General features: G+C 43.2%; 1 protein-coding gene across 7 annotated transcripts in view; it reads right to left on the reverse strand.

Annotated features, from left to right (window-relative positions):
• tdrkh (tudor and KH domain containing) overlaps nt 1-21,716 on the reverse strand; it is a 35,975-nt gene extending 14,259 nt beyond the window's left edge. For 2 of the 7 annotated variants that reach the window (XM_082543902.1, XM_082543901.1), the window contains exons 1-8: nt 21,498-21,715; nt 18,875-19,035; nt 18,676-18,767; nt 4,637-4,838; nt 2,300-2,439; nt 1,885-2,200; nt 1,633-1,799; nt 823-998 (exon numbers count right to left, since the gene is read on the reverse strand). In XM_082543902.1, coding sequence (XP_082400028.1) covers nt 823-998; nt 1,633-1,799; nt 1,885-2,200; nt 2,300-2,439; nt 4,637-4,838; nt 18,676-18,767; nt 18,875-19,004 — 1,223 coding nt within the window. In that variant the 5' untranslated portion in view covers nt 19,005-19,035; nt 21,498-21,715. Of the gene's footprint in view, nt 1-822; nt 999-1,632; nt 1,800-1,884; nt 2,201-2,299; nt 2,440-4,636; nt 4,839-15,700; nt 15,743-18,675; nt 18,768-18,874; nt 19,036-19,849; nt 19,928-21,497 lie in introns of those variants that run through there. The other 5 variants (XM_082543903.1, XM_082543904.1, XM_082543899.1 and 2 more) reach the window with 5 other exon arrangements.
• Between the last annotated feature and the right edge of the window lie 2,960 nt (nt 21,717-24,676).

Here is a 24,676-nt window from a genome sequence, read left to right on the forward strand (position 1 = left end):
GCAGCAGCTTTATATCCGTCCTCCGTTCTAGAATTATAACATGACCCACGTATAAATTTACAAAGTCAAACGGAATCTGTACCTCAATGTTTTATGAATCCCACTCCAGTACAGGTACCGCCTGGGACAGTCCCAAAACACGTGATAATGGTTTGCCTCCACTGAACCACACTGCCTCCAACACTCTGAATTCGTATTGCTAAATTTACCCTGGACTAGAATCTTAAAGTATCTTATGATATTTTTCCAGCAATGTTCTCTCCATTCTAATGAATTAGTGGAGGACCACTGTGAGCAACATATTTCTTCCCAATCTTTTTCCAAAATGCTAATTCCAGCTTCACTCTCCCACTTTTCCTTTATATATAGAATACTGTCTTTCTTGCATAGAGTAGTGCATTGTATAACCTTGAAATAGATGTATTTATAGTTGAACTATGGGCAAGTTTCAGGATTTTGAGAAAGTTAGTTTCATTCTACGTTAAATTTATAATTTTCCATTGTTTATTAAAGGAATCTTGCATTTGAAGGAACCAAAGGTTACTTTTTCACGTTTACTTAAGGAAAGAAGACGACTCAGTAAAAGAAAGAAACCAAAGAAACCAGACTATACTCCAAACACATTACACCACACAGTAATGTGTTTGGAGTCCAAACACGCTAAAGGTTATGTATTCTTAAAATCTAAAAACTTGGTATGGATATCGCTAGCTGTCTTAACCACCATCACTCACTCCCACAGCTTTTCCCTCTCCTCAGCAACCAAATACTACTGTATATTAGTACAGTCACGTCTTCCTCTTTTATCCTGAATTCACCTACCTCATCCTGCGGAGGCTGCTCCTTGGGAGTTCCCCATTGTCCCCAAAGTCAACGTAATAAAGGTCCACCAGTCCAGAGCCTAGGACTCCCAGCACCCTTGCCCTGTTCCATGTGCCATGGTCTCTGTATGGAGCAGCCACAATGTCCCCTACAACAATGGTTTCCACTCGCTGATCCTACAGATCAGAAAAGCAGATGAGTTCAAACACAAATCAGACACTGGGTTGCAGAAGGTGCTGCAGGGATAGAGGTGCCCCTATGGGCTGTGTGAGCTTATTGTTAACATACTTTTTATTCACACGCAGGATCTCAGATATTTTTCTATATCTACTCGATGAATAGTTGCAGGCCTGCTTCTTATCATCAGAGCCTGGCTTTTAGCGTTCTCTAAATCACATTTTAAATGCCATTACTACAAGTTACCCAGCTTTCTGAACTGTTGTAAGATCTGCAGCACATAATCAAGACTCTTAAAAAAAGTCAGTTCTACCAGGGTAAAGAAAAAAAATACTGGCAACCGTCAGTATTACCTGTCAGCCTCCTGGTAGGCACACCGACGGCATCAATTTCAAAATCCTATATCACTGCATTCCCGAGTTATCGCTGAGAAATCAGTGATGGTAACAGATTCTAACCCATCCAAGACTTTTGTAGATTCACCTATAGTATCAATTTAAAAAAGGGAAAATACTTGGATCTTTGCAGTTTCAAGTGTGTGGAAGTATATCGGAACTCTCAACTCTCATTCTGGCCCACAAGGGAACTCTTGTGGAACAAGAGAGACACAAGGAGAGCAAGATATGTCCTTACTGTAGAGTTTCCACTGTTGTAGAAGTGGTTCATCTCCTCTGTTAGTTTGTCCAGCTGAATGGATCGAACCCCCAGGATCTGAATCCAGAAGTGGTTTGGGTTCTCTGATGCAGAAACATACACCTCAAGGTGTTCGTCAGGCTGGAAGCTCAAGTCTGGGCTTGCAACTGGAAAACACAGAGAAAATATGAAATTACTACACTTAAAGACACATTACATGGCTGCTCTGGGGTGACTGAAATCTGAACTCACTTTCAAACTTGGACACTTCAGAGAAGGTCTTAGTAGTTGTACTGCCCTCCTTCTTGCTGGCTTTTTTGATTTTTGACTCTCCCACCTGGTCAAAAAATGTTTCTGGTTCTCCTGTGGTCCCGTTGGCAAAGACAAGCACATTCTCCTCTATGTGGGAGAAGGGACTGTTGTTGTTCAAGAACAATAGAGGTTCAGTCTCTGTGTCGTTTGACTTCTGACTCACGACATTATGGCCACGTTTCTGGCGCCGGGCTGATGACTGTGAGATTGTTGTCCTCACCATCATGTCCTCGGTGACTTTTTCTAGAATCATATCCTTTGAACAGGTTTCAAAAGCAGGAGTTAGATGTCCCCTCAACTAAAATTAAAGGATGTGGTACACACAGGAGATCCAAATCAAGGCACTGTGCGTTACCTGTGCCTTTTTCACCTCCTGCCTGGTCCCTGTAATCGTCACCATGCCCTTTGCCTGTACACCGTGTGCTGGCTCTTTGGAACACGCCACTTTGGCTCCTGTAGTTCGGGTGATCTGTTTCAAACTCTCTCCACCACGGCCTGCAATACACAGATAATCATGTTCTCCTAACAATTATTGCATATAGGGGTGAGATAAAATGGGGACTTTTTCCTTAAACTGACATAAGGCTAAGTGAATAGTTATCACGGGGTTCGAATGTTAGCCATTAAAACCTCATACATAAAGATAACTCAGATAAAGAGAAATATGATTAATGGTAAATTCACTTTTACTTATATAGCGCCAAATCACAACAACAGTAACCTCAAGGCACTTTATATTGTAAGGTAGACCCTACAATAATACATACAGAGAAATTCACTTTTCACACAAATTTAGTATAAGACTTTCTGGTTATGTTTACAAAGCTCACAGTGCAAAGAAGCCAAGGGACCATTTTCCCCATAAACTCTACACAAACAGTTTTTTTTTGTTGTTTGTTTTTTTGCAATCCAAGAAGTTGCCCCATGCTAATCAACAGAAAGAATGCAGGTTAAAGTAACTTCTGCTTTGGCTTCATTTTCACAGCCAGAACCTACAGCTTTCTAACATTATTTATGAACTACAGGGAGTGCAGAATTATTAGGCAAATGAGTATTTTGTCCACATCATCCTCTTCATGCATGTTGTCTTACTCCAAGCGGTATAGGCTTGAAAGCCTACTACCAATTAAGCATATTAGGTGATGTGCATCGCTGTAATGAGAAGGGGTGTGGTCTAATGACATCAACACCCTATATCAGGTGTGCATAATTATTAGGCAACGTCCTTTCCTTTGGCAAAATGGGTCAAAAGAAGGACTTGACAGGCTCAGAAAAGTCAAAAATAGTGAGATATCTTGCAGAGGGATGCAGCAGTCTCAAAATTGCAAAGCTTCTGAAGCGTGATCATCGAACAATCAAGCGTTTCATTCAAAATAGTCAACAGGGTCGCAAGAAGCGTGTGGAAAAACCAAGGCGCAAAATAACTGCCCATGAACTGAGAAAAGTCAAGCGTGCAGCTGCCAAGATGCCACTTGCCACCAGTTTGGTCATATTTCAGAGCTGCAACATCACTGGAGTGCCCAAAAGCACAAGGTGTGCAATACTCAGAGACATGGCCAAGGTAAGAAAGGCTGAAAGACGACCACCACTGAACAAGACACACAAGCTGAAACGTCAAGACTGGGCCAAGAAATATCTCAAGACTGGTGAAATGAGAGTGAGTCTTGATGGGCCAGATGGATGGGCCCGTGGCTGGATTGGTAAAGGGCAGAGAGCTCCAGTCCCACTCAGACGCCAGCAAGGTGGAGGTGGAGTACTGGTTTGGGCTGGTATCATCAAAGATGAGCTTGTGGGGCCTTTTCGGGTTGAGGATGGAGTCAAGCTCAACTCCCAGTCCTACTGCCAGTTTCTGGAAGACACCTTCTTCAAGCAGTGGTACAGGAAGAAGTCTGCATCCTTCAAGAAAAACATGATTTTCATGCAGGACAATGCTCCATCACACGCGTCCAAGTACTCCACAGCGTGGCTGGCAAGAAAGGGTATAAAAGAAGAAAAACTAATGACATGGCCTCCTTGTTCACCTGATCTGAACCCCATTGAGAACCTGTGGTCCATCATCAAATGTGAGATTTACAAGGAGGGAAAACAGTACACCTCTCTGAACAGTGTCTGGGAGGCTGTGGTTGCTGCTGCACGCAATGTTGATGGTGAACAGATCAAAACACTGACAGAATCCATGGATGGCAGGCTTTTGAGTGTCCTTGCAAAGAAAGGTGTCTATATTGGTCGCTGATTTGTTTTTGTTTTTGAATGTCAGAAATGTATATTTGTGAATGTGGAGATGTTATATTGGTTTCACTGGTAAAAAGAAATAATTGAAATGGGTATATATTTGTTTTTTGTTAAGTTGCCTAATAATTATGCACAGTAATAGTCACCTGCACGCACAGATATCCCCCTAAAATAGCTAAAACTAAAAACAAACTAAAAACTACTTCCAAAAACATTCAGCTTTGATATTAATGAGTTTTTTGGGTTCATTGAGAACATTGTTGTTGTTCAATAATAAAATTATTCCTCAAAAATACAACTTGCCTAATAATTCTGCACTCCCTGTATAATAAAAGAGATACTCTGCCCTCCCTCCTGGCCAGCTGATCTGCTTGTCACTTACTGGAGCTTTTAGTTTTGAAAATGATGCCTGGTAATGAAAAAAAAAAAAACAATTGACATGATCAAAGATTCAGTCTACCTATTATGCGTCCAAAAGAGGACTGTGGAACCTCCAAAATCTCTGAGACAAGTTCACATTCTGTGAGCAGGTTCTCCAGGACACAGCGGGCCAGTAAGACCTGCTCCTTAGAGCCCTGAAGCAGGAAACATACGGTCGTCTTACATTCATGATCTCCTGAATCTGACATGACCCTCACTTGAGCTCCAGACTTCTCAGTCACCTGAAAAGTTAGCATACAAAGAGAAAGAAAGACTAGCTCAATCTGTGAAACTAATTTAAGACCTGCTTGTAAAACGTGGAACTCCAAAATTGCAATTGAGAAGTAGCAATGGCATACTGAAAAATAGAAAAAATCTTATATAGGTATGCAGGGGTGAGGCATTAATTCAAGAGAGAATTTCCTCAGTGTAAATATATTCAGCTGCATACACACAGGGACACTTAGACGTTATCATATCTTCATGGTGCTAACAATCAGACTGAACTCTAAACTTGAGCTGGGAGGCAACTGAATACAGCTAAAATACAACTGAGTGAAAAAAATAACAATCCATCTCACTTCAATACTTTATCTAACACATTAAGTAACTAAGAAATGAATCTAAGAATACATATTTACTGAATAGTATTTTAGGAAAATAAAAATTACATTAACAAAGTAAATGTCCAATTCATGGTCACTGGGGGGCTGGAACCTATCCCAGCTGCCTTGGGATGAGAGGCAGGGTTCACCCTGAACAGGTTGCCAGTCTCTCACAGAAAAACATTCACACCTATTAGCAATTTAGAATCATCAATTAACCACCCCCACTAATAATAATAATAATAATAATAACAACAACAAATTTTATTTATAAAGCGCCTTTCAAGACACCAAAGGACACTGTACAATAGGATAAAACACATAATAGAACAATGACACAATGAAGAACAATAAAACAAAAGCACAAGATACAGTGGGTTCACAGTGAATATGCAGACTTGAACAGATGGGTTTTGAATTGAGATTTAAACTGGGGGAGAGAACCAATGTTTCTTACATCAGGGAGTAGAGAGTTCTACAGCCTGGCAGCAGAGCAGCTAAAAGCTCTGCTTCACATGGTGGTGAGGTGGAAGGAAGGCACAGAAAGCTGGATAGAAGAAGATCAAAGTGAGCAGGCAGAAAAAGTAGTGCTTAACAGGTCACAAAGGTAAGGAGGAGCGAGGTTATGAATGGCCTTGAAGGTGAGCAGAAGAAGTTTGTATATTATCTGGAATTTCACTGGGAGCCAGTGAAGTTCCTGAAGAACAGGGGTGATGTAGGAGGGGGTTCTGGTGATAATGCGAGCAGCAGAGTTCTGAACCAGTTGAAGCTTATGGAGGGATTTTTTGGGAAGACCATGCAAGAGAGAGTTGCAGTAGTCAATGCGGGAGGTAACAAGACTGTGGACAAGAGTGGAAAGAGAAGGACGTAATCTGTTAATATTGCTTAGATGGAAGTAGCCAGAACAGGTGAGATTATTGATGTGAGATTATAGGAAAGTGAAATGTCTAGGATGACACCAAGGCTCTTCACCTGAGGAGAAGGGAAAACTGTGGAGTTATTGATAGTGAGTGAGAAATGGTTCGCCTTCAGAAGGTCAGATTTGGTGCCAATAAGGAGGATTTCAGTTTTATCCTCATTGAGCTTTAGAAAATTAGAGGACGGTGATGTCATCAGAGAAGGACCGGCGCTCAGCATTGCAGAGTGAGCACAAGGAAAGCGGCGGGGCCAGACAGCATCACCGGCCGTCTGCTGCGCTGCTGTGCTGACCAGCTAGCAGGTGTGTTCACTTCGATTTTAACGAGTACCTGGCTAAGTCTGTGGTCCCCACATGCTTCAAGAGATCTACCATCATCCCTGTCCCCAAGAACAACAAGCCCTCATGCCTGAATGACTACCGGCCAGTTGCACTGACCTGAAGAAAACCATCTCCTCTTCCATCCCAGACACCACAGATCCGCTCCAGTTCGCCTACTGACCCAACAGATCCACGGAGGACGCCATCGCCCACGTCTTGCACACAACCCTTAGCCACGTGAACAAGAAACAGGGTAACTATGTGAGAATGCCATCTCCAACAACGATGGATGAAGTGAAGAATCTGCTCAATGACGGCAAGACCAAGGAGCTGGTGGTGGACTTAAGAAGGAGTCAGCACAGAGACTACAAGCCCATTATCATTAATGGAGCTCCAGTAGAGTGTGCAGTCCTTCAAGTATCTTTGTGTCCACATCTCCTCAGACCTGACATGGGCTGCCCACATTCAGGTCCAGACCAAAAAGGCTAGGCAGCGCCTGTATCACCTACGACAACTGAGGAAGTTCAGAGTCTCTCCAGTGATTCTCAGGACTTTCTATACAGGCACTGTGGAGAGCATCCTCACACAGAACATCACATGCTGGTATGAAAACAGCGGTGTCAAGGATAAAAAAAAAAACTCTCCAGAAAGTAATCCATATGGCAGAACGCTGCTGCAGGACTGCTCTCCCTTCCCTACAGGAAATTTACGTCAAGAGATGCTGAACTAGAGCAACTGAGATTTTGAAGGACCTGTGCCATCCCAGCAACAAACTGTTCCCGCTTCTGAAATCAGGCAGAAGGTTCTCCACCATCTGAACAAAAACAGAGAGGCTCAAGAGGAGTTTTTATCCTCAGGCCATTCGTGTGTCGAATCAGCAATCACCCTTAAGTGACTGAGACAGGACTCATTACCACATTCTCATATCATCCTGATCTTTCTGGCCTCACTATAGCACAGGAGACTTTAACACCCTTCCCACGCAATGTACACAAGCTGTAAATTTCCAGATTGTTTTATTTTATTTCTATTTATATAATGTACATAACTCACCCACTTGCTGCACATTATGTCCTCTTTGCATATACTCATTCACTGTATACAAAGTTCTGTCTGTCTCGCTCTTTTTTCTTTGCACAGTCGAGGAACGTATCAGGTCACATTTCACTGCGTGTTACACCTGTATAACCATGCACGTGACAAATAAAGAATATTGAATCTTGAATCTGAATCTGAGATAAACCAGGATTTTAATTCGGATAGACATTCTGTAAGGGAAGAAGGTGGGAGGGAGGAATCAGGTCTGCAGGAAAGATTTAACTGGGTGTCATCAGCAAAACAGTGAAAGTGAAGATCAAATTCTAGAGGGAGGATGTATATTATGAAGAGATGAGGGCCTAAGACTGAACCTTGGGGGTACACCAGAAGTGACCGGGAATAGACGAGAGCGGAATGATTTCAGTTGAATAAACTGGGAGCGGTCAAGGAGATATGATTGAAACCAGGCTAGGGGTGTGTCAGAGATGCAGAGAGAGGAAAGTCTGCTTAGAAGGACGGAGTGAGAGATGGTGTCGAAGGCTGAGTTCAGATCCAAAAGGGCGAGAATGTCAAGAAGACCAGTGATCTTCTCGACATTAGTGACTTTAGGTAAAGCAGTTTCTGTACTGTGACATGAACGAAAACCAGATTGAAATCTCTCGTAGATGTTATTATTAACCAGTTGTGAATAAAGTTCCAACTACTTTTCCGAGTATTTTAGAGATGAAGGGTAGATTAGAAATCAGATGGAGGTTGTTAAAGTTGTTAGGATCCAAAGAACGTTTTATCAGTATAGACTGTCCTGTATTTGGCTCCATCCATCTTCCCATCAACTCTGACCAGCTTCCCTGTCCCTGCTGAAGAGAAGCACCCCCAGAGCATGATGCTGCCACCACCATATCTGACAGTGGGGATGGTGTGTTCAGAGTGATGTGCAGTGTTAGTTTTCTGCCACACATAGCGTTTTGCATTTTGGCCAAAAAGTTCCATTTTGGTCTCATCTGACCAGAGTAGCTTCTTCCACATGTTTGCTGTGTCCCCCACATGGCTTGTGGCAAACTGCAAAGGGACTTCTTATGGTTTTCTGTTAACAATGGCTTTCTTCTTGCCACTCTTCCATAAAGGCCAACTTTGTGCAGTGCACGACTAATTAGAATTAGAATTAGAATTCAACTTTATTGTCATTGCACATTCACAGGTACAGGGCAACGAAATGCAGTTTGCATCCATCCAGAAGTGCTTTAGTGATATAGATATATTACAATATATATTAGCAATAATATAGATATGTGAGTATATTACAGAAATGGGTCTATTATGGTATGTTATAATGTACACGGTATGAAGTATGTTGTGAATATTCTATAACTATAAGTATGTACAGGCTGTAGTGAGTACAAGCTATGTACAGGCTATGAACAGGATATAAATATGAAAAACTATACAGAATATGAAATAAATAACTTTACAGAAATCTGAGATATACAGCTATACAGAAATGGGAACTATGCAAGTTGTAAACAGTTGTAGGGTTAAAAATTATCGAATGTACAGAATGATTATTTACACAGAGCTATACAGTAGTTCAGTTAAGATAAGTGAGATATAATTCCTACAGAGGCTATATAAAGTGCTAGTGGTTGTGAGTGGTGGTTCAGTCCATGTTATTATTGTGTGTTTGAGGGTACGGTTGTCCATTGTGGGTGTGTGTGTGTTCAGTCCATGTGTTAACGTGGGTCAGATGTCAGGAGGCAGAGTTCAGGAGTCTGACAGCTGTGGGGAAGAAGCTGTTCCAGTACCTGGTGGTCTTAGTCCGGAGGCTCCTGTAGCGCCTCCCAGAGGGCAGGAGGGTGAAGAGTCCATGTGATGGGTGACTGGGGTCTTTGATGATTTTCCCAGCCCTTTTCAGACACCGCTTCCTGTAGATGTCTTTCATGGCAGGAAGTGGTGCTCCGGCGATGCGCTGGGCAGTTTTCACGACCCTCTGCAACGCCTTCTGGTCCGAGGCAGAGCAGTTCCAATACCAGACTGTTATACAGTTGGTCAGGATGCTCTCGATGGTGCAACGATAGAAGTTCACCAGGATGTCTGAGGACAGGTGGTTCTTCCTCAGAGTCCTCAAGAAGAAGAGGCCCTGGTGAGCCTTCTTGACCAGCTTGGAGCAGTTGGTTGTCCAGGTGAGATCCTCGGAGATGTGGACTCCCAGGAACTTGAAGCTGCTCACACGCTCCACAGCCGTCCCCTTAATGTGGATGGGTGGATGTGGGTCAGCATTCCTCCTGTAGTCCACGATGAGCTCCTTGGTCTTCTCGGTGTTAAGCAGCAGGTTGTTTCTGTCGCACCACTCAGCCAGACGATCCACCTCCTCCCTGTAGGCGGCCTCATCATTGTCACTGATGAGGCCAATCACCGTGGTGTCATCTGCAAACTTAATGATGGTGTTGGAACCATCAGCAGGTCTGCAGTCGTGGGTGAAGAGGGAGTAGAGGAAAGGGCTCATCACACAGCCTTGTGGTACACGGTGTTCATCGTGACTGTAGATGAACAGTGGTTATCCAGCCGGACATGTTGGGGGCGGTTGGTCAGGAAGTTCAGTAACCATCTGCAGATGAGGGAACTGATGCCCAGGTCTGTCAGTTTCCTGATGAGTTGTGAGGGGTGGATTGTATTGAATGCTGAACTGAAGTCTATAAACAGCATTCTGGCGTAGGTGTTGTTGATGTCCAGGTGTGAGAGGACAGAGTGCAGTGCGATGGAGACTGCATCCTCTGTGCTCCTGTTCTGGCGGTATGCGAATTGGTGGGGGTCCAGGGTGGGGGGGAGACAGGATTTGAAGTGTGCTAGGACCAGCTGCTCTAAGCACTTAGTGATGATGGGGGTGAGTGCTACTGGGCGGTAGTCATTGAGGCAAGATGGGTTGGAGTTTTTGGGTATCGGGACGATGGAGGTGGATTTGAAGCAGGCCGGTACCACAGCGTGGGCCAAGGACAGGTTGAATATGTCTGTGAGCACTCCTGCAAGCTCCCCAGAACACGCTCTGAGAACACGCCCGGGGATGCCATCAGGACCTGCAGCCTTGTGGACATTGATCCTGCTCAGCACCGCTCCTACATCAGTAGGGGAGAGAGTCAGAGGTTGGTGGTCTGGCGTCACGTCTGCTTTGGTTGTGGTTGTAGGGTTCCCTCGCTCAAAACGAGCATAAAAGTTGTTGAGCTCGTTGAGGAAGGAGACATCAGAGGATGCGGGGGAGGGTTTGGTGGTCCTGTACTCTGTAATGGTCTGGAGTCCTTGCCACATGCGTCGGGGGTTGGAGTTGGAGAAGTGTTCTTCTACCTTCTTTTTGTAATGGTGTTTGGCTTTTTTGATGCCCTTCTTTAGATTAGCCCTGGCTGTACTGTAGGCGTGTGCATCTCCTGACCTAAAGGCGGTGTTGCGGGCCTTCAGGAGAAGACGAACATCCCGGTTCATCCAAGGCTTCTGGTTGGGGTACATGGTGATCCGTTTCTGGGTGGTGACACTGTCTGTGGTTTCGGAGATGTAATCCAGTACAGATGAGGCGTACTGGTCCAGGTCTGTGTGGGTGAACATATTCCAGTCTGTGTTTTTAAATCTGTCCTGGAGCACTGCCTCTGTCCCCTCTGGCCACACTTTAATTGTCCTCACAGCAGGTTTCACACGTTGGATGAGTGGTGAATACCGAGGTGTGAGGAACAGGGAGAGATGGTCCGATTGTCCAATGTGGGGGAGGGGTGTTGCTTTGTAGGCTCCAGCCAGGTTGGAATACACATGGTCTAAAGTCTTGTCTCCTCTGGTGTGGCAGGAGACATGTTGGTGGAATCTGGAGAGGACTGTCTTTAAGTTGGTGTGGTTGAAGTCGCCAGCAACAATAAAAGCAGCCTCGGGGTGTTTATTCTGGTGTTTGTTAATGGCTGCAGAAAGTTCTTTCATGGCCAACCTAGCATTAGCGTCGGGGGGTATACAGTGGGGCAAAAAAGTATTTAGTCAGCCACCAACTGTGCAAGTTCCCCCACCTAAAATGATGACAGAGGTCAGTAATTTGCACCAGAGGTACACTTCAACTGTGAGAGACAGAATGTGAAAAAAAAATCCATGAATCCACATGGTAGGATTTGTAAAGAATTTATTCGTAAATCAGGGTGGAAAATAAGTATTTGGTCAATAACAAAAATACAACTCAATACTTTGTAACATAACCTTTGTTGGCAATAACAGAGGTCAAACGTTTACTATAGGTCTTCACCAGGTTTGCACACACAGTAGCTGGTATTTTGGCCCATTCCTCCATGCAGATCTTCTCGAGAGCAGTGATGTTTTGGGGCTGTCGCCGAGCAACACGGACTTTCAACTCCCGCCACAGATTTTCTATGGGGTTGAGGTCTGGAGACTGGCTAGGCCACTCCAGGACTTTCAAATGCTTCTTACGGAGCCACTCCTTTGTTGCCTGGGCGGTGTGTTTTGGATCATTGTCATGTTGGAAGACCCAGCCTCGTTTCATCTTCAAAGTTCTCACTGATGGAAGGAGGTTTTGGCTCAAAATCTCACAATACATGGCCCCATTCATTCTGTCCTTAACACGGATCAGTCGTCCTGTCCCCTTGGCAGAAAAACAGCCCCATAGCATGATGTTTCCACCCCCATGCTTCACAGTAGGTATGGTGTTCTTGGGATGCAACTCAGTATTCTTCTTCCTCCAAACACGACGAGTTGAGTTTATACCAAAAAGTTCTACTTTGGTTTCATCTGACCACATGACATTCTCCCAATCCTCTGCTGTATCATCCATGTGCTCTCTGGCAAACTTCAGACGGGCCTGGACATGCACTGGCTTCAGCAGCGGAACACGTCTGGCACTGCGGGATTTGATTCCCTGCCGTTGTAGTGTGTTACTGATGGTGACCTTTGTTACTTTGGTCCCAGCTCTCTGCAGGTCATTCACCAGGTCCCCCCGTGTGGTTCTGGGATCTTTGCTCACCGTTCTCATGATCATTTTGACCCCACGGGATGAGATCTTGCGTGGAGCCCCAGATCGAGGGAGATTATCAGTGGTCTTGTATGTCTCCCATTTTCTGATGATTGCTCCCACAGTTGATTTTTTCACACCAAGCTGCTTGCCTATTGTAGATTCACTCTTCCCAGTCTGGTGCAGGTCTACAATACTTTTCCTGGTGTCCTTCGAAAGCTCTTTGGTCTTGGCCATGGCGGAGTTTGGAGTCTGACTGTTTGAGGCTGTGGACAGGTGTCTTTTATACAGATGATGAGTTCAAACAGGTGCCATTCATACAGGTAACGAGTGGGGGACAGAAAAGCTTCTTACAGAAGACGTTACAGGTCTGTGAGAGCCAGAGATTTTCCTTGTTTGAGGTGACCAAATACTTATTTTCCACCCTGATTTACGAATAAATTCTTTACAAATCCTACCATGTGGATTCATGGATTTTTTTTTCACATTCTGTCTCTCACAGTTGAAGTGTACCTCTGGTGCAAATTACTGACCTCTGTCATCATTTTAAGTGGGGGAACTTGCACAATCGGTGGCTGACTAAATACTTTTTTGCCCCACTGTATACACGGCAGTGAGTATGATAGAAGTGAGTTCTCTGGGGAGGTAATAAGTAGGGGTGCAACGATACACAAAATTCACGGTTCGGTTCGATACTTTGGTGTCACGGTTCGATATTTTTTCGATACAAAAAAAATGTTCATGCCTTTTTAATTTGTCATTTATTAAAATTATAAATATATATTTTAACTCAAAAGTACAGTTTTTAAATTTAACCCTAACCCTTGTGCGCGTTTTTTATTTTGACAGCGAATGCGCACCTGCGGACCACTTATGTGCACCCCTGGTTATTTAGCTCGTCATATTGCAGCCACAGAAATTCTTTTGTCCATGAAACCATAAAGCTGCACTTTCTTTTTGCCTTATAGTCTCATTTGTCATAACTTCTCCGTTTTGTGGTAAGCTTTTCTTTGGCTGTCACTTCTTCACCCCGACCTGTCTTATTTGGCTCAGCAGAACTAAAATATATATACTGGTACTTTTACACACGGACTCACATAAGCTCAGCGATTCTCTGCGCGATCAACCTCTCACATGTTTAAGCTTGCTGCGGGAGATTTCACTTGTCATGTTTGCATAGTAAGCTAACCATTAATAAGACGATGTCAGAGGAATTGGTGCACAAATTATCATCACTCACAGATCAGTGCTGTCATTGCAAAGTGAAAGCAAAAAAACAAGCGCAAATTCAAACGCGATTTCAATATGTCACATATTGACAGTGGCTCACCGATGCCAATGACATAATTACCCAGCTACATTTCTGAAAGAATGCAAAAGCATTGACATATATTTTTCCTACAATAGCCCGACGGGCAGGGCAGAGAGATTTTTGTAGCCCGACTGGAAAGATCGCTAGCTCCGGGACGTCGGGCTAGCGATTTTGCGAGCCCTGTATCTGATTGAGGAATCACTCATCTTTGGAAAAGAGAGTTTATTACAGAGAAATGTCTCTTTCCAAAATAAAAGCTATACTATCCGCTTCTTCTGGGCTATATTCTCAGCAGCATAAGGAGAATCACGTGCTAACAGCTGTCTAAATGACTCGGCTAAAGTTAGTAGCATGCTTGTTGTTTTTGTCTTTGCACTAGGATGATGTCGGCGTAAATGTGCAGTCATATTCGTTGTGTTCCCACTAGTGCTTTCAGGTTAATCTCGTTGAAATGACCTTAACGCCACAACACGGCAAATCTCCGTTAACGAGCTACCGCCGATCGCCCCGTGCATGGGGCTAGACGGCCAACACGTTAACGAGCTAACTGCGCTAACACACTAGTTCACACCAATGTAATTAAGCATTGCATGGCACATCCAACATACTGTTTTACTTTAGTCCATGACTCGCTTACCTTCAGGGTCATACGTCACATGAAAACCAAAATAATTCCAAACGCCAGATCTGAATGAGGGTGGGGGAGGTCCATCTTGCAAGGAGAGCTTAACTTCTGTCTCGCTAGCTTGCCCTGCGCTCTTCCTCCTGACTATGCTGTCTGTGTTGAGCGCTCAGTGGATCTGCGCTCGACAGTGCAGCCTAGGCGGAGTAGTCGAACGCAGATTCACTGAGCGCTCAACACAGACAGCATCGTCAGAAGGAAAGTTGATAAAATAAATTACAAATGTTGTATTGTTCGATACATATGCGTACCGAACCGAAAACACTGTATCGAACGGTTCAATATCGATACGAATATCGTTGCACCCCTAGTAATAAGGTCTGCATTTGACCATTAAAAACTCCGCATTAGGTGAGCAGTGACTCTCAGTAGTAGTGGAGTTCATGCACCAAGCATTGTTAATATAAATGCACAAACCTCCACCTCTGGTCTTGCCGGAGTCATCTGCTAGCCTGTCGGCTCGGTGTGTGTAGTGTCCTGCTAACTCGATAGCATTGTCCGGGCAGCTGTTGTTCAACCATGTTTCGGTGAAAAACATGACATTTGAGTCCATAATCCGTCTGTTGTTAGTGATGGAGAGCCGTATCTCATCCATTTTGTTTGCCAGAGAACGGACATTGGCGAGGAAAATACTGGGTAAAGGCAGCCGGTGTGGTGTTAGCTTTAGCTTATCCCGTAGCCCTCCGCGCCTACCTCGCCTTTGTTTACGATCTCGGCGCCGTCTGCGTGCACTTCCGCCCGGCCGGGAAGAATGGGCAGCCTCCGGTGTTCTGGAGATCTCTGGGATGAGTCGGAGATCGGCGACAAAACTGTTGGAGTTATGAGTCCAGATGTCCAGAAGCTCTTGTCTGCTGTAGGTCAGCAACGCACAGCAATTCTGGACGAATAATCCGGTTAAAAGTAGATAAAAAACCACTAAATAGCAGATTCTGGAGAGACACTGAGCCTCGCGTTGTTCACGCGCCGCCATCTTGGATGTCCTATGGACAGATTCCCCCACCTGAGCTGTAGATCTCTGCAGCTCGTCCAGAGTCACCATGGGCCTCTTGGCTGCATTTCTGATCAGTGCTCTCCTTGTTCGGCCTGTGAGTTTAGGTGGACGGCCTTGTCTTGGTAGGTTTACAGTTGTGCCATACTCCTTCCATTTCTGAATGATCGCTTAAACAGTGCTCCGTGGGATGTTCAAGGCTTGGGAAATCTTTTTGTAGCATAAGTCTGCTTTAAATTTCTCAATAACTTTATCCCTGACCTGTCTGGTGTGTTCTTTGGACTTCATGGTGTTGTTGCTCCCAGTATTCTCTTAGACAACCTCTGAGGCCAACCTCAGGGCAGTTGTGGAGCTGTTTTGCAAAGAAGAATGGGCAAGGATTTCAGTCTGTAGATGTGCAAAGCTGGTAGAGACAGACCCTAAAAGACTGGCAGCTGTAATTGCAGCAAAAGGTGGTTCTACAAAGTATTGACTCAGGGGGCTGAATAATTACGCACACCCCACTTTGCAGTTATTTATTTGTAAAAAATGTTTGGAATCATGTATGATTTTCGTTCCACTTCTCACGTGTGCACCACTTTGTGTTGGTCTTTCACGTGGAATTCCAATAAAATTGATTAATGTTTGTGGCTGTAATGTGACAAAATGTGGGAAAGTTCAAGGGGGCCGAATACTTTTGCAAGCCACTGTATCTATGCTCTAGCTGCGCAAGCTTTGGCCTTCAATGCTCGGAGTTCATAGGTAAAACCAGGGAGCAGAGCGAGTGAAGGAAACAGAGTGAGTTTTTACAGGAGCCAGAGAATCAAGGACATTGAGTAAACAATTTTTATAATATAATAACAAATCATCAGGAGCAGAATAGAAGTCCGGAATCTGAATATTGTCCAGTCTGGTAGTGAGAATGTCCATACAATGTTCTTGATGTTGTGGAATGAGATGAGACGGTTTGGTTTGGTAGAAGAGCAGCTGAGACTGAGGTTAAATGAAAGGAGGAAATGGTCAGTTATGGGAATTTTAGCAGCAGAAAGATTCGAGGGAGTAAGACCAGAACAGCAAATCAAGTCCAAGGTGTGCCCTTTGGAGTGAGTGGGAAAAGTCAATAAATTGTTTAAATTCAAAGCCCTCGAGACAGGGGGAAAAGTCTCTGGTGACCAGAAGGTCATTATTATATATTCATATTATTATATATGAATGTTGAAATCTCCCACCAAGATAACATTTGGGGAGAGAGATGAAGGATGGGTTAGCAGATTAGCAAAGTCACTGAGGAAGTCAGGGTTAGGTTTTGGGGGGGGGGGGGGGGGGACAGTAGCTATCATGGTGGGAATGGGTCCAGTCAGCTCACATGCAAGGCACTCTAGGGAGCTAAAGGTATTAGGGCTGAACGATATATCGCATTTGCGATAATATCGCGACATGATCAAGTGCAATTTTCTAACCGCAAAGGCTGCGATTATACTCTGGACATGTCCAAATTCATGGGCTGCATCCTCCTGAGGCCGCATTTGTAGACCGATTACGTCACAGCGACGTGCCGAAGGCTGTCCAAATTACTACCATATCCCAGAATTCATAGCGTGGCCCAGCCAAACTCCAGTTTCCAGCAATGGCGGCCGCTACTAAGTTTTAAAATTACTCATACTAATCTTTCTGGGTCACAAAATAAACTTTTAACATATTTTCAGGCGAGAAAGTAGTTGTGTAAACATCAAATATCTGCTCGGTTTATCAAGATATCCCATATTTGCAAAAGTGCTTCGACGTTTTCAGAGGCGTCTGCTACCCACCAGCTCGACAGCTAGCCGGGAGCTCGAGGGTTACTGATGCGGCCGAGAACGGCACAACTCCCGGCACATCATTTTCAGATCACCGCGGAGTTTCGCTGCTCGGGTTAAACGTAATATATAAGTCACTTAGACAACCTAAAAATGTTATTGTTGGGCTTTTTTCAGTGTTTTGTTTGTTCGTGAGTAAATCGGTTTGGCTGAGATTAAAGTTATTAGATTAGATAAAATAAAACTTTATTAATCCCCCGGGTGGGTTCCTCCTTGGTTTTCACACAGCTGACTAAACATCAAACAGAAAACTTATTAAACAGAAGTATGAGACAGTCGAGAATTTACACCAGTGTCTGGTTATATTTTAGATAGCAAGAAGCAGACGGCCGAGTTTATTAAACTCCACCGAGACAGCGGTGACGCTAATCAGAAGGCTAGACCGTCCAATTTCATGCCTTTAAATTTTAAAGGCGTGTTTGTGTGTGTGTTTATACAATTGCTATTATGTTTGCACTTTATGTGTAATGTTACTGACTGCAAAGATCAGTAAGATGTGTGTATTTTTTATTTATTAGTTTTATTTATTTAATATTATTTTTTAATTGAATGACTGTCTAGTAGTTCACAGATGTCGAAAAACTGAGTGTGGTAAAGCCACTGATTTTTTTTATGTATATTTCTGCAATCTGCACATTGTACTGACTTTCATTTTAATGTTTACACCAGGGTTCCTTGTCAGCACTTTATGCTCAGATGTTTGTAAGCTAAAAATAAACTATTGTGTATGTTCAAATATACTGTTGTGATTGAAGAAGTTAAATAAAAATGTCAGTCATCAATTCATGCATCACCTCATGTCATCATAACAGAGGTCTGTCTTCCAGGAAAGAACAGTTTAAAATTAATGTAATATAGTATTGGCCATACTATATGATGTATTGCTTGTCTTTGTTTAATAATACAGAAGACAAAGACCTTAAAAAATAATCGCATATCGCAATCGCAATATTGGGGCAAAAAATCGCAATTAGATTATTTTCCATAATCGTTCAGCCCTAAAAGGTATGAACATTAACTGGCAGGACCTTCAAGTGCTGACGAAAAATGATCGCGAGACCACCCCCACGACCTGAGCAGCGAGGTTTAGAAAAGCAAACAAACCCCAGAGGAGTAGATTCATTTAGCGGAGAAAAGTCATCAGGTTGTTGCCAGGTTTCAGTTAACCAGAAAAAGTCAGACTTATTGCAGAGTACCAAGAGAGAACCCACACAAACACAAAGTCCCCAGCCAGTTGGTGGATTTGAACTCAGGACCTTCGTGCTGTAAGATAACAGTGCTAACCACCATGTTGCCACAAAATAAATGCATTCCGGTTATTTCCACTCATTTACAATAAACGTTCAACCACACGGAACAAGCAACAAAGAAGCAGACAGTGAAAAGGTCTGAACAACTCACCATGTCTAAAAATGTGGCTTGGCATCGGTACATGTTCCTGTACACCTCTATAGGAAGCGTCATCTTGGACACCTCAGTGTTGGGACCCTGATCTGTTAATATCAATCATATACAGATAAGCTCATAATAAAATAAAATCTATTAATTATCATACACAAATTAGGTTTGGAATGATACCTGTTCAATGAGAGATACTTACTGCTCTTGGTGCCGTTTATGTGGCGATAGATGATGTAGCCCAGAGTGGCCCCGACGGAAAGCCCTGCAGCCAGAGCCACTATTTTCCCAGAGCTCAAGCTGGTCTTATGACCTTCCTTCACTGCATCCATGACACCTTGTGCACCCTGCAGGATGCTTTACCTAAACACACACACGACACAAGTCTCCATCCATTGGTACTATCAGCCTTATTAATGATCTACTCCTCCTTCTTCCATCCATGTTGCCAGCTACAGTTTATAGAATGTTTTTATTTGGACATCTTATTGCTGCGTCCTGAGAATGACCCCTTATTGCAACACAGAAACTGTGGCTCTCAAGAATAGTCATCAGCACACATTGTGCCACATCTACTTTGAGCTAGGTAAACATTCATAAATAATATGATTAAGAGCAAAGAGAATTTAAATATCAGTTATTTTTATAAAGATATCTTTGTTTCAATTAATAAATAAAACATCAAAAAGAACATTTAAACAGAAAAAATATATACTGTATCAGATGTTGCTCAAATTCAAACTCAAAAGCCCAGGACCTTTGAATTAGTTAAACAAAAGATTCAGGTCAGGCCACTACAAATATTCTTTGGTTTTTTTAAGAGGTGGACTTTCTGGTGTTTTGGATCATTGTGCAGCTCCAGAACCCAAGTGCACTTCAGCTTGAGGTCATGAACAGATGGCCAAACATTTCCCTTCAGAAAAACAACTTCATTTTGTGTTTACTTGCGTTATCTTTGTCTAATATTTACATTTGTTTGATGATCTGAAACAGTCAAGCGTGACGAGGAGGAAGGAAGGAAGGAAATCAGGAATGGGTCAAACACTTTTTTTTTCTTTTTACACCACTATGTATATACATACACAATGCAGTACTGAGGGTTTCTATTAAATTCAGATTTAGACAAAACTGTACTTTCAAATATGGACCATCTCATTCAAAAGATAAAAATGATTACATTGGTGTGGCTCCCAAAAATCAACTGTCTCAATGATGTTGCCTGTTGGAATAACCTCACAGGTACTTGGCCAATTTGACCAAAAAATGTAAGACTTTCTGTAAGATAAGAATAAACCGAGGATCAGTAGAAAGAAAACATGGACATTGAGACAGAGGAAGAAATATAAATATATAAATGTGATTTTTCATATCTGAGACAATCTATACATCTTTATGTGATGTGTGTATCGGAAACATTGGCTTGAAAAAGGAATATGTACAATGAGCAATGTTTATTTGGATGGAGTGGTTTGTCATATGAAATTATTCAGAAAAGCGTTTTGAAAAGAGACTTTCTGGCAATACTTACAAATGAGAGAAAATATTTTTAAAGTCCAATTTATCATGAACAAGAACCAAGTGAGTGACTTTTTGGATCTTTATGAAGTTGCACATAAGGCAGCTGTGCTTTATAAACTGTTAAACAAATAGAAAAAGGACACCTTCAATACTCTGAGGATTTGGCAAAAGGACCTTGGATGTGCAATGAGCAAGAAGAACTGGTCTGGAGTACTCTCCAATACTAATAAATACCTTTTAAAAAGGCCCATGGAAAATTCATGCCATTTCTAAAGTAATACGTGGGTTTTATTTTACCCACTTATAGTTTGGATGTAATGTGCAACAATTTCTGTTGGAAATGTAAATCAGAAAAGGAACATTTATTCATGTTATTTGGGAATTTAAACAAGTGTATCCCTTTTGGAAAAAAAAAATCTAGATCGTGTAGTGGACTGGTTAAGTTTGATAATACCCAAATCACCAAGGTTATGTTTTTTCTGAGACCAGTCGGTCTTACCCACTGCATCCAAATACTGCTTTGTGGTGGCAAAAGCAGGTGCTTTTACAGCCACAAGAATAACCCGAAGAGTATGGAAAGACACATCCTCCCCAAATTTCAAAAACTGGACAGAAGCTATGTAAGAAATTGGATCATACAGAAAATGTTGGCAAGAATTGACTATGATACTAAAAACTTTAGATCTTTGAGAGGGCAGTTTGTAGAAATGGTTGTAGGTTAGAATCTCAAGCCCAGCCTTTCTTTGTCTTTCTGTTTTTATCCCAGTTTTCTTCCACTCTCTTTTTACATAGGCATGTAGTTATGATCAGCACATTCACGGAAAATCAAATAATGACCCCGTCTGATCTCGTTAAACAAAAATTTTAAGAACGACTTTCATGACTCACACTATTGAGTGTAGGCTTCAACCCAGCTGCCTTCTAATGAGAATCGTACTTAAAAACCCATTGAATGCGGCATGTCTTCCTAAATATAACACAACGTGATAATTGCACCCTGCATGCATTTGCTTAGGAGTGTATATATTTTGGGCATTTGATAGTTCTGTTTAGCAGCAGCTTACCACTTTAGGACAATAATATAGAACAAATATTACATTTAGATTCGAATACTGCATGCAGTCTCCTCGGACCTGCTCATACAAGATAAGCTAGCTGCTGCTTTCAGCACTGACACAAGGTAACTAAACGCCACTAGCATGCTCAGATACATGATATCACAGCCTTTATATGTTTTCGACGCTAATACGATTTAGAATCAACGGCATTTTGGAAAGAGTTTCCACTCCCTTCCCACTCGACCTTACCTGTCGATTTGTTAACCTCCTAGGAGGAAGTTCTCAATAAACCGGAAACAATATTTAGTATTTAATTTTCGAATATTGAATTTTCTAATGTGCAGCAGCAAATTAGCTATTAACACTAAAAAAAACACTTTATAAATAATTCACTATGAAAAATCTATTAACCACAAACGTGATTATTTAAATGAAACATTTTATTTTAAGCCGTCAACCGGAAGCCCACTTCTCGCTGTGCAAGCTGCGTGCAAGCTCTCTCAGCCCAGTGACTGTGAAGAAGAGGCGTTCCCCTCAGAATCAGACCTCAGCACCACCCGGTGGCAACAGACAGACATCACAGACAACCTGTGTGTCAACTCTTGTGCTGAATACATTCATTTGTTTTAATATTTGAGCAAATTTGTCGCAATTCCAATATTCAAACAAAATTTAAAAAGTACAACTGCTGACCATAATTTGTACTGTCAGTGAAACCAGGTGTTTTACTGAAAAAGGTACAGGCAAAACTTTAGTTTTCTAGAACCTTACCTGAAGGTTACAATTTGGAGAGCGATCTAGGATTATTTCCTGAAGGTAAGTTATGTAGAACCTTAAGAGAACTTGTTTAAACTGTTGATGTTATGGGAGAACCTCAGAGGACCTCCAGGGAATATTGCCTTCTATTAGTGCCTCAGAGAACATATTGCAACCACTACAGCTGTCTGGAAACGTCAGTCATATTTAAGGGCATTGCCTATAGTGATAGCTACAAAAAACAAAAAAAGATGTGATTTTTTTTTTCAGATAAAATGTAAAACTGTACGAACACACAATATCATTCTTCTCTTAGGATGGAAAAGAGAGCTTTAAACAGACTGATGTTTTTCAGGTAAGTAGGCATAATAGAATAGAATAGAATAGAATAGAATAGAATAGAATAGAATACTTTTATTTGTCAATTTCTTCAAATGTACTTGCCATACAAAGGAATTGAAATTACGTTTCACACTGTCCCATGCGTAGACATTGACAACAATAAGGTGCAGATGCACAACAAAAACAGCCCTAACAATAAAGTAATAAATAGTAATATAATAATATAAATAGTGCTAAAAGAAATACTAAAAATATATATATAGCAGCAGGTGTGTGCAATTGCAATGCAAGTCAGGAATGTTTTCAGTTCTTGGTTCAGAGAGTGTTTCCTTGTTGGAGAGTGTGCGTGGGTGAGTGGGGGGGGGGGGGGGGGGGGGTAGAGTCCAATTCTGTCTTCCTATACTTCTGCCAATCTGGTGATTCTGCTGGCTGGGAGCCGGGAGGGAAAAGAGTTCAGCAGTCTCACAGCCTGGTGGATGAAGCTGTTGGTGAGCCTGGTAGTGCGGGAGCAGAGACTTCTGTATCTCTTTCCAGAGGGCAGGAGGCTGAACAGACAGTGCGCGGGGTGGGTTGCATCGTTGACAATTGTGATGGCTTTGCGGGTGAGGCGAGTGGTGTAAATGTCTTGCAGGGAGGGGAGTGGTACACCAACTATCCTCTCAGCTGTTCTCACAATGCGTTGTAGAGCTTTTCTGTTATAGTCAGTGCAGCTACCGCCCCACACAGTGATGCAGCTGGAGAGGATACTTTCAATAGTTCCTCTGTAGAATGTAGTCAGGATGGGTGGTGGAGCACTTGCCCGCTTGAGTTTGTGCAGGAAGTAGAGGCGCTGTTGTGCTTTCTTGGCCAGTGATGCTGTGTTGGTGGTCCAAGAGAGGTCCTCACTGATGTGCACCCCCAGGAACTTGGTGCTGCTCACCCTCTCCACCGCAGCGCCGTCGATGGTCAATGGGGGGTGACAGGTGTGGCCTCTCTGGAAGTTGACAATAATCTCCTTGGTCTTACTGACATTTAGCAGGAGGTTGTTGTCTCTACACCACGTGGTCAGGAGCTCAACCTCTTTCCTGTAGTGATGTAGTGTTGGTGATGAGCCCCACCAGCGTTGTGTCGTCCGCAAACTTCACAAGGTGGTTGGAGCTGTAGGTTGGTGTGCAGTCATGTGTCAACAGGGTGAAGAGCAGAGGACTGAGCACACAGCCTTGTGGAGCCCCCGTGCTCAGGGTGATGCTGTTTGAGACCTTGTTGCCCACACGCACCGCTTGAGGCCTCTGGCTGAGGAAATCCAGCAGCCAGTTGCAGAGGGAGGTGCTGAGGCCCAGTCTGTCCAGTTTACAGATGAGTTGTTGTGGTATTATGGTGTTGAATGCTGAGCTAAAGTCTATGAACAGCATTCTCACATATGAGTCTTTCTTGTCCAGATGAGTTAGGGCCGGGTGGAGGGCAGAGCAGATTGCATCCTCTGTGGATCGTTTCGCTCTGTATGCGAACTGGTGTGGGTCCAGGGTGGGAGGTAGGGTGGATTTGATGTGTGACATGACTAGTCGTTCAAAGCACTTCATAATAATGGGTGTCAGTGCCACGGGGCGGTAGTCATTGAAACAGGCTGGGGGGGGAGAGAGATGATACAGGAATATAAACATCCTTATAAATTGTCAAAGGAGCTTGCAAAGAAAAGCGTCTGGACTTCTTTAAGTTACTTGAAGATGTTTCACCTCTCATCCGAGAAGCTTCTTCAGTTCTAAGGTCAAATGGTGGAGAGTCCCAGATATAAACCTAGTGGGAGTGACCCCCCACAGAGGGACAAAAGGACCCCCTGATGATCCTCTAATCGCCTGAGCCAAGGTGTGTAACTGGGTGTGGGTCCCAATCAGCCAGAGTTTCGGGTGTGTTCATTGTGAAACCTGGCCCCACCTTATCATGCGAATTCCTGAGGTCAGATGGCCCAGGATGTGAGTGGGCGTTAAGGCGTCTGGGAAGGGATCTCAAAACTGGATTATAGATGGCAGAGAGTTGGTGTCGTAAACCCCCGCCTCTGTTCAAAGATGGTTGCTCACAGTGGACATACTGTAGATGGCTTCTTTCACTCCTCTTTCAAACCATCTGTCCTCTCTGTCCAAAATGTGGACATTGGCATCCTCAAAGAGTGTCCTTTATCCTTAAGATGCAGATGGACTGCTGAGTCTTGTCCTGTGGAGGTGGCTCTTCTGTGTTGTGCCATGCGCTTGTGAAGTGGCTGTTTGGTCTCTCCAATGTAGAGGTCTGAGCATTCCTCGCTGCACTGTACAGCATACACCACATTGTTAAGTTTGTGTTTTGGCGTTTTGTCTTTC

Source organism: Aulonocara stuartgranti, assembly GCF_965226115.1.
Source record: "Aulonocara stuartgranti genome assembly, chromosome: 8".
Lineage (NCBI taxonomy): Eukaryota > Metazoa > Chordata > Actinopteri > Cichliformes > Cichlidae > Aulonocara > Aulonocara stuartgranti.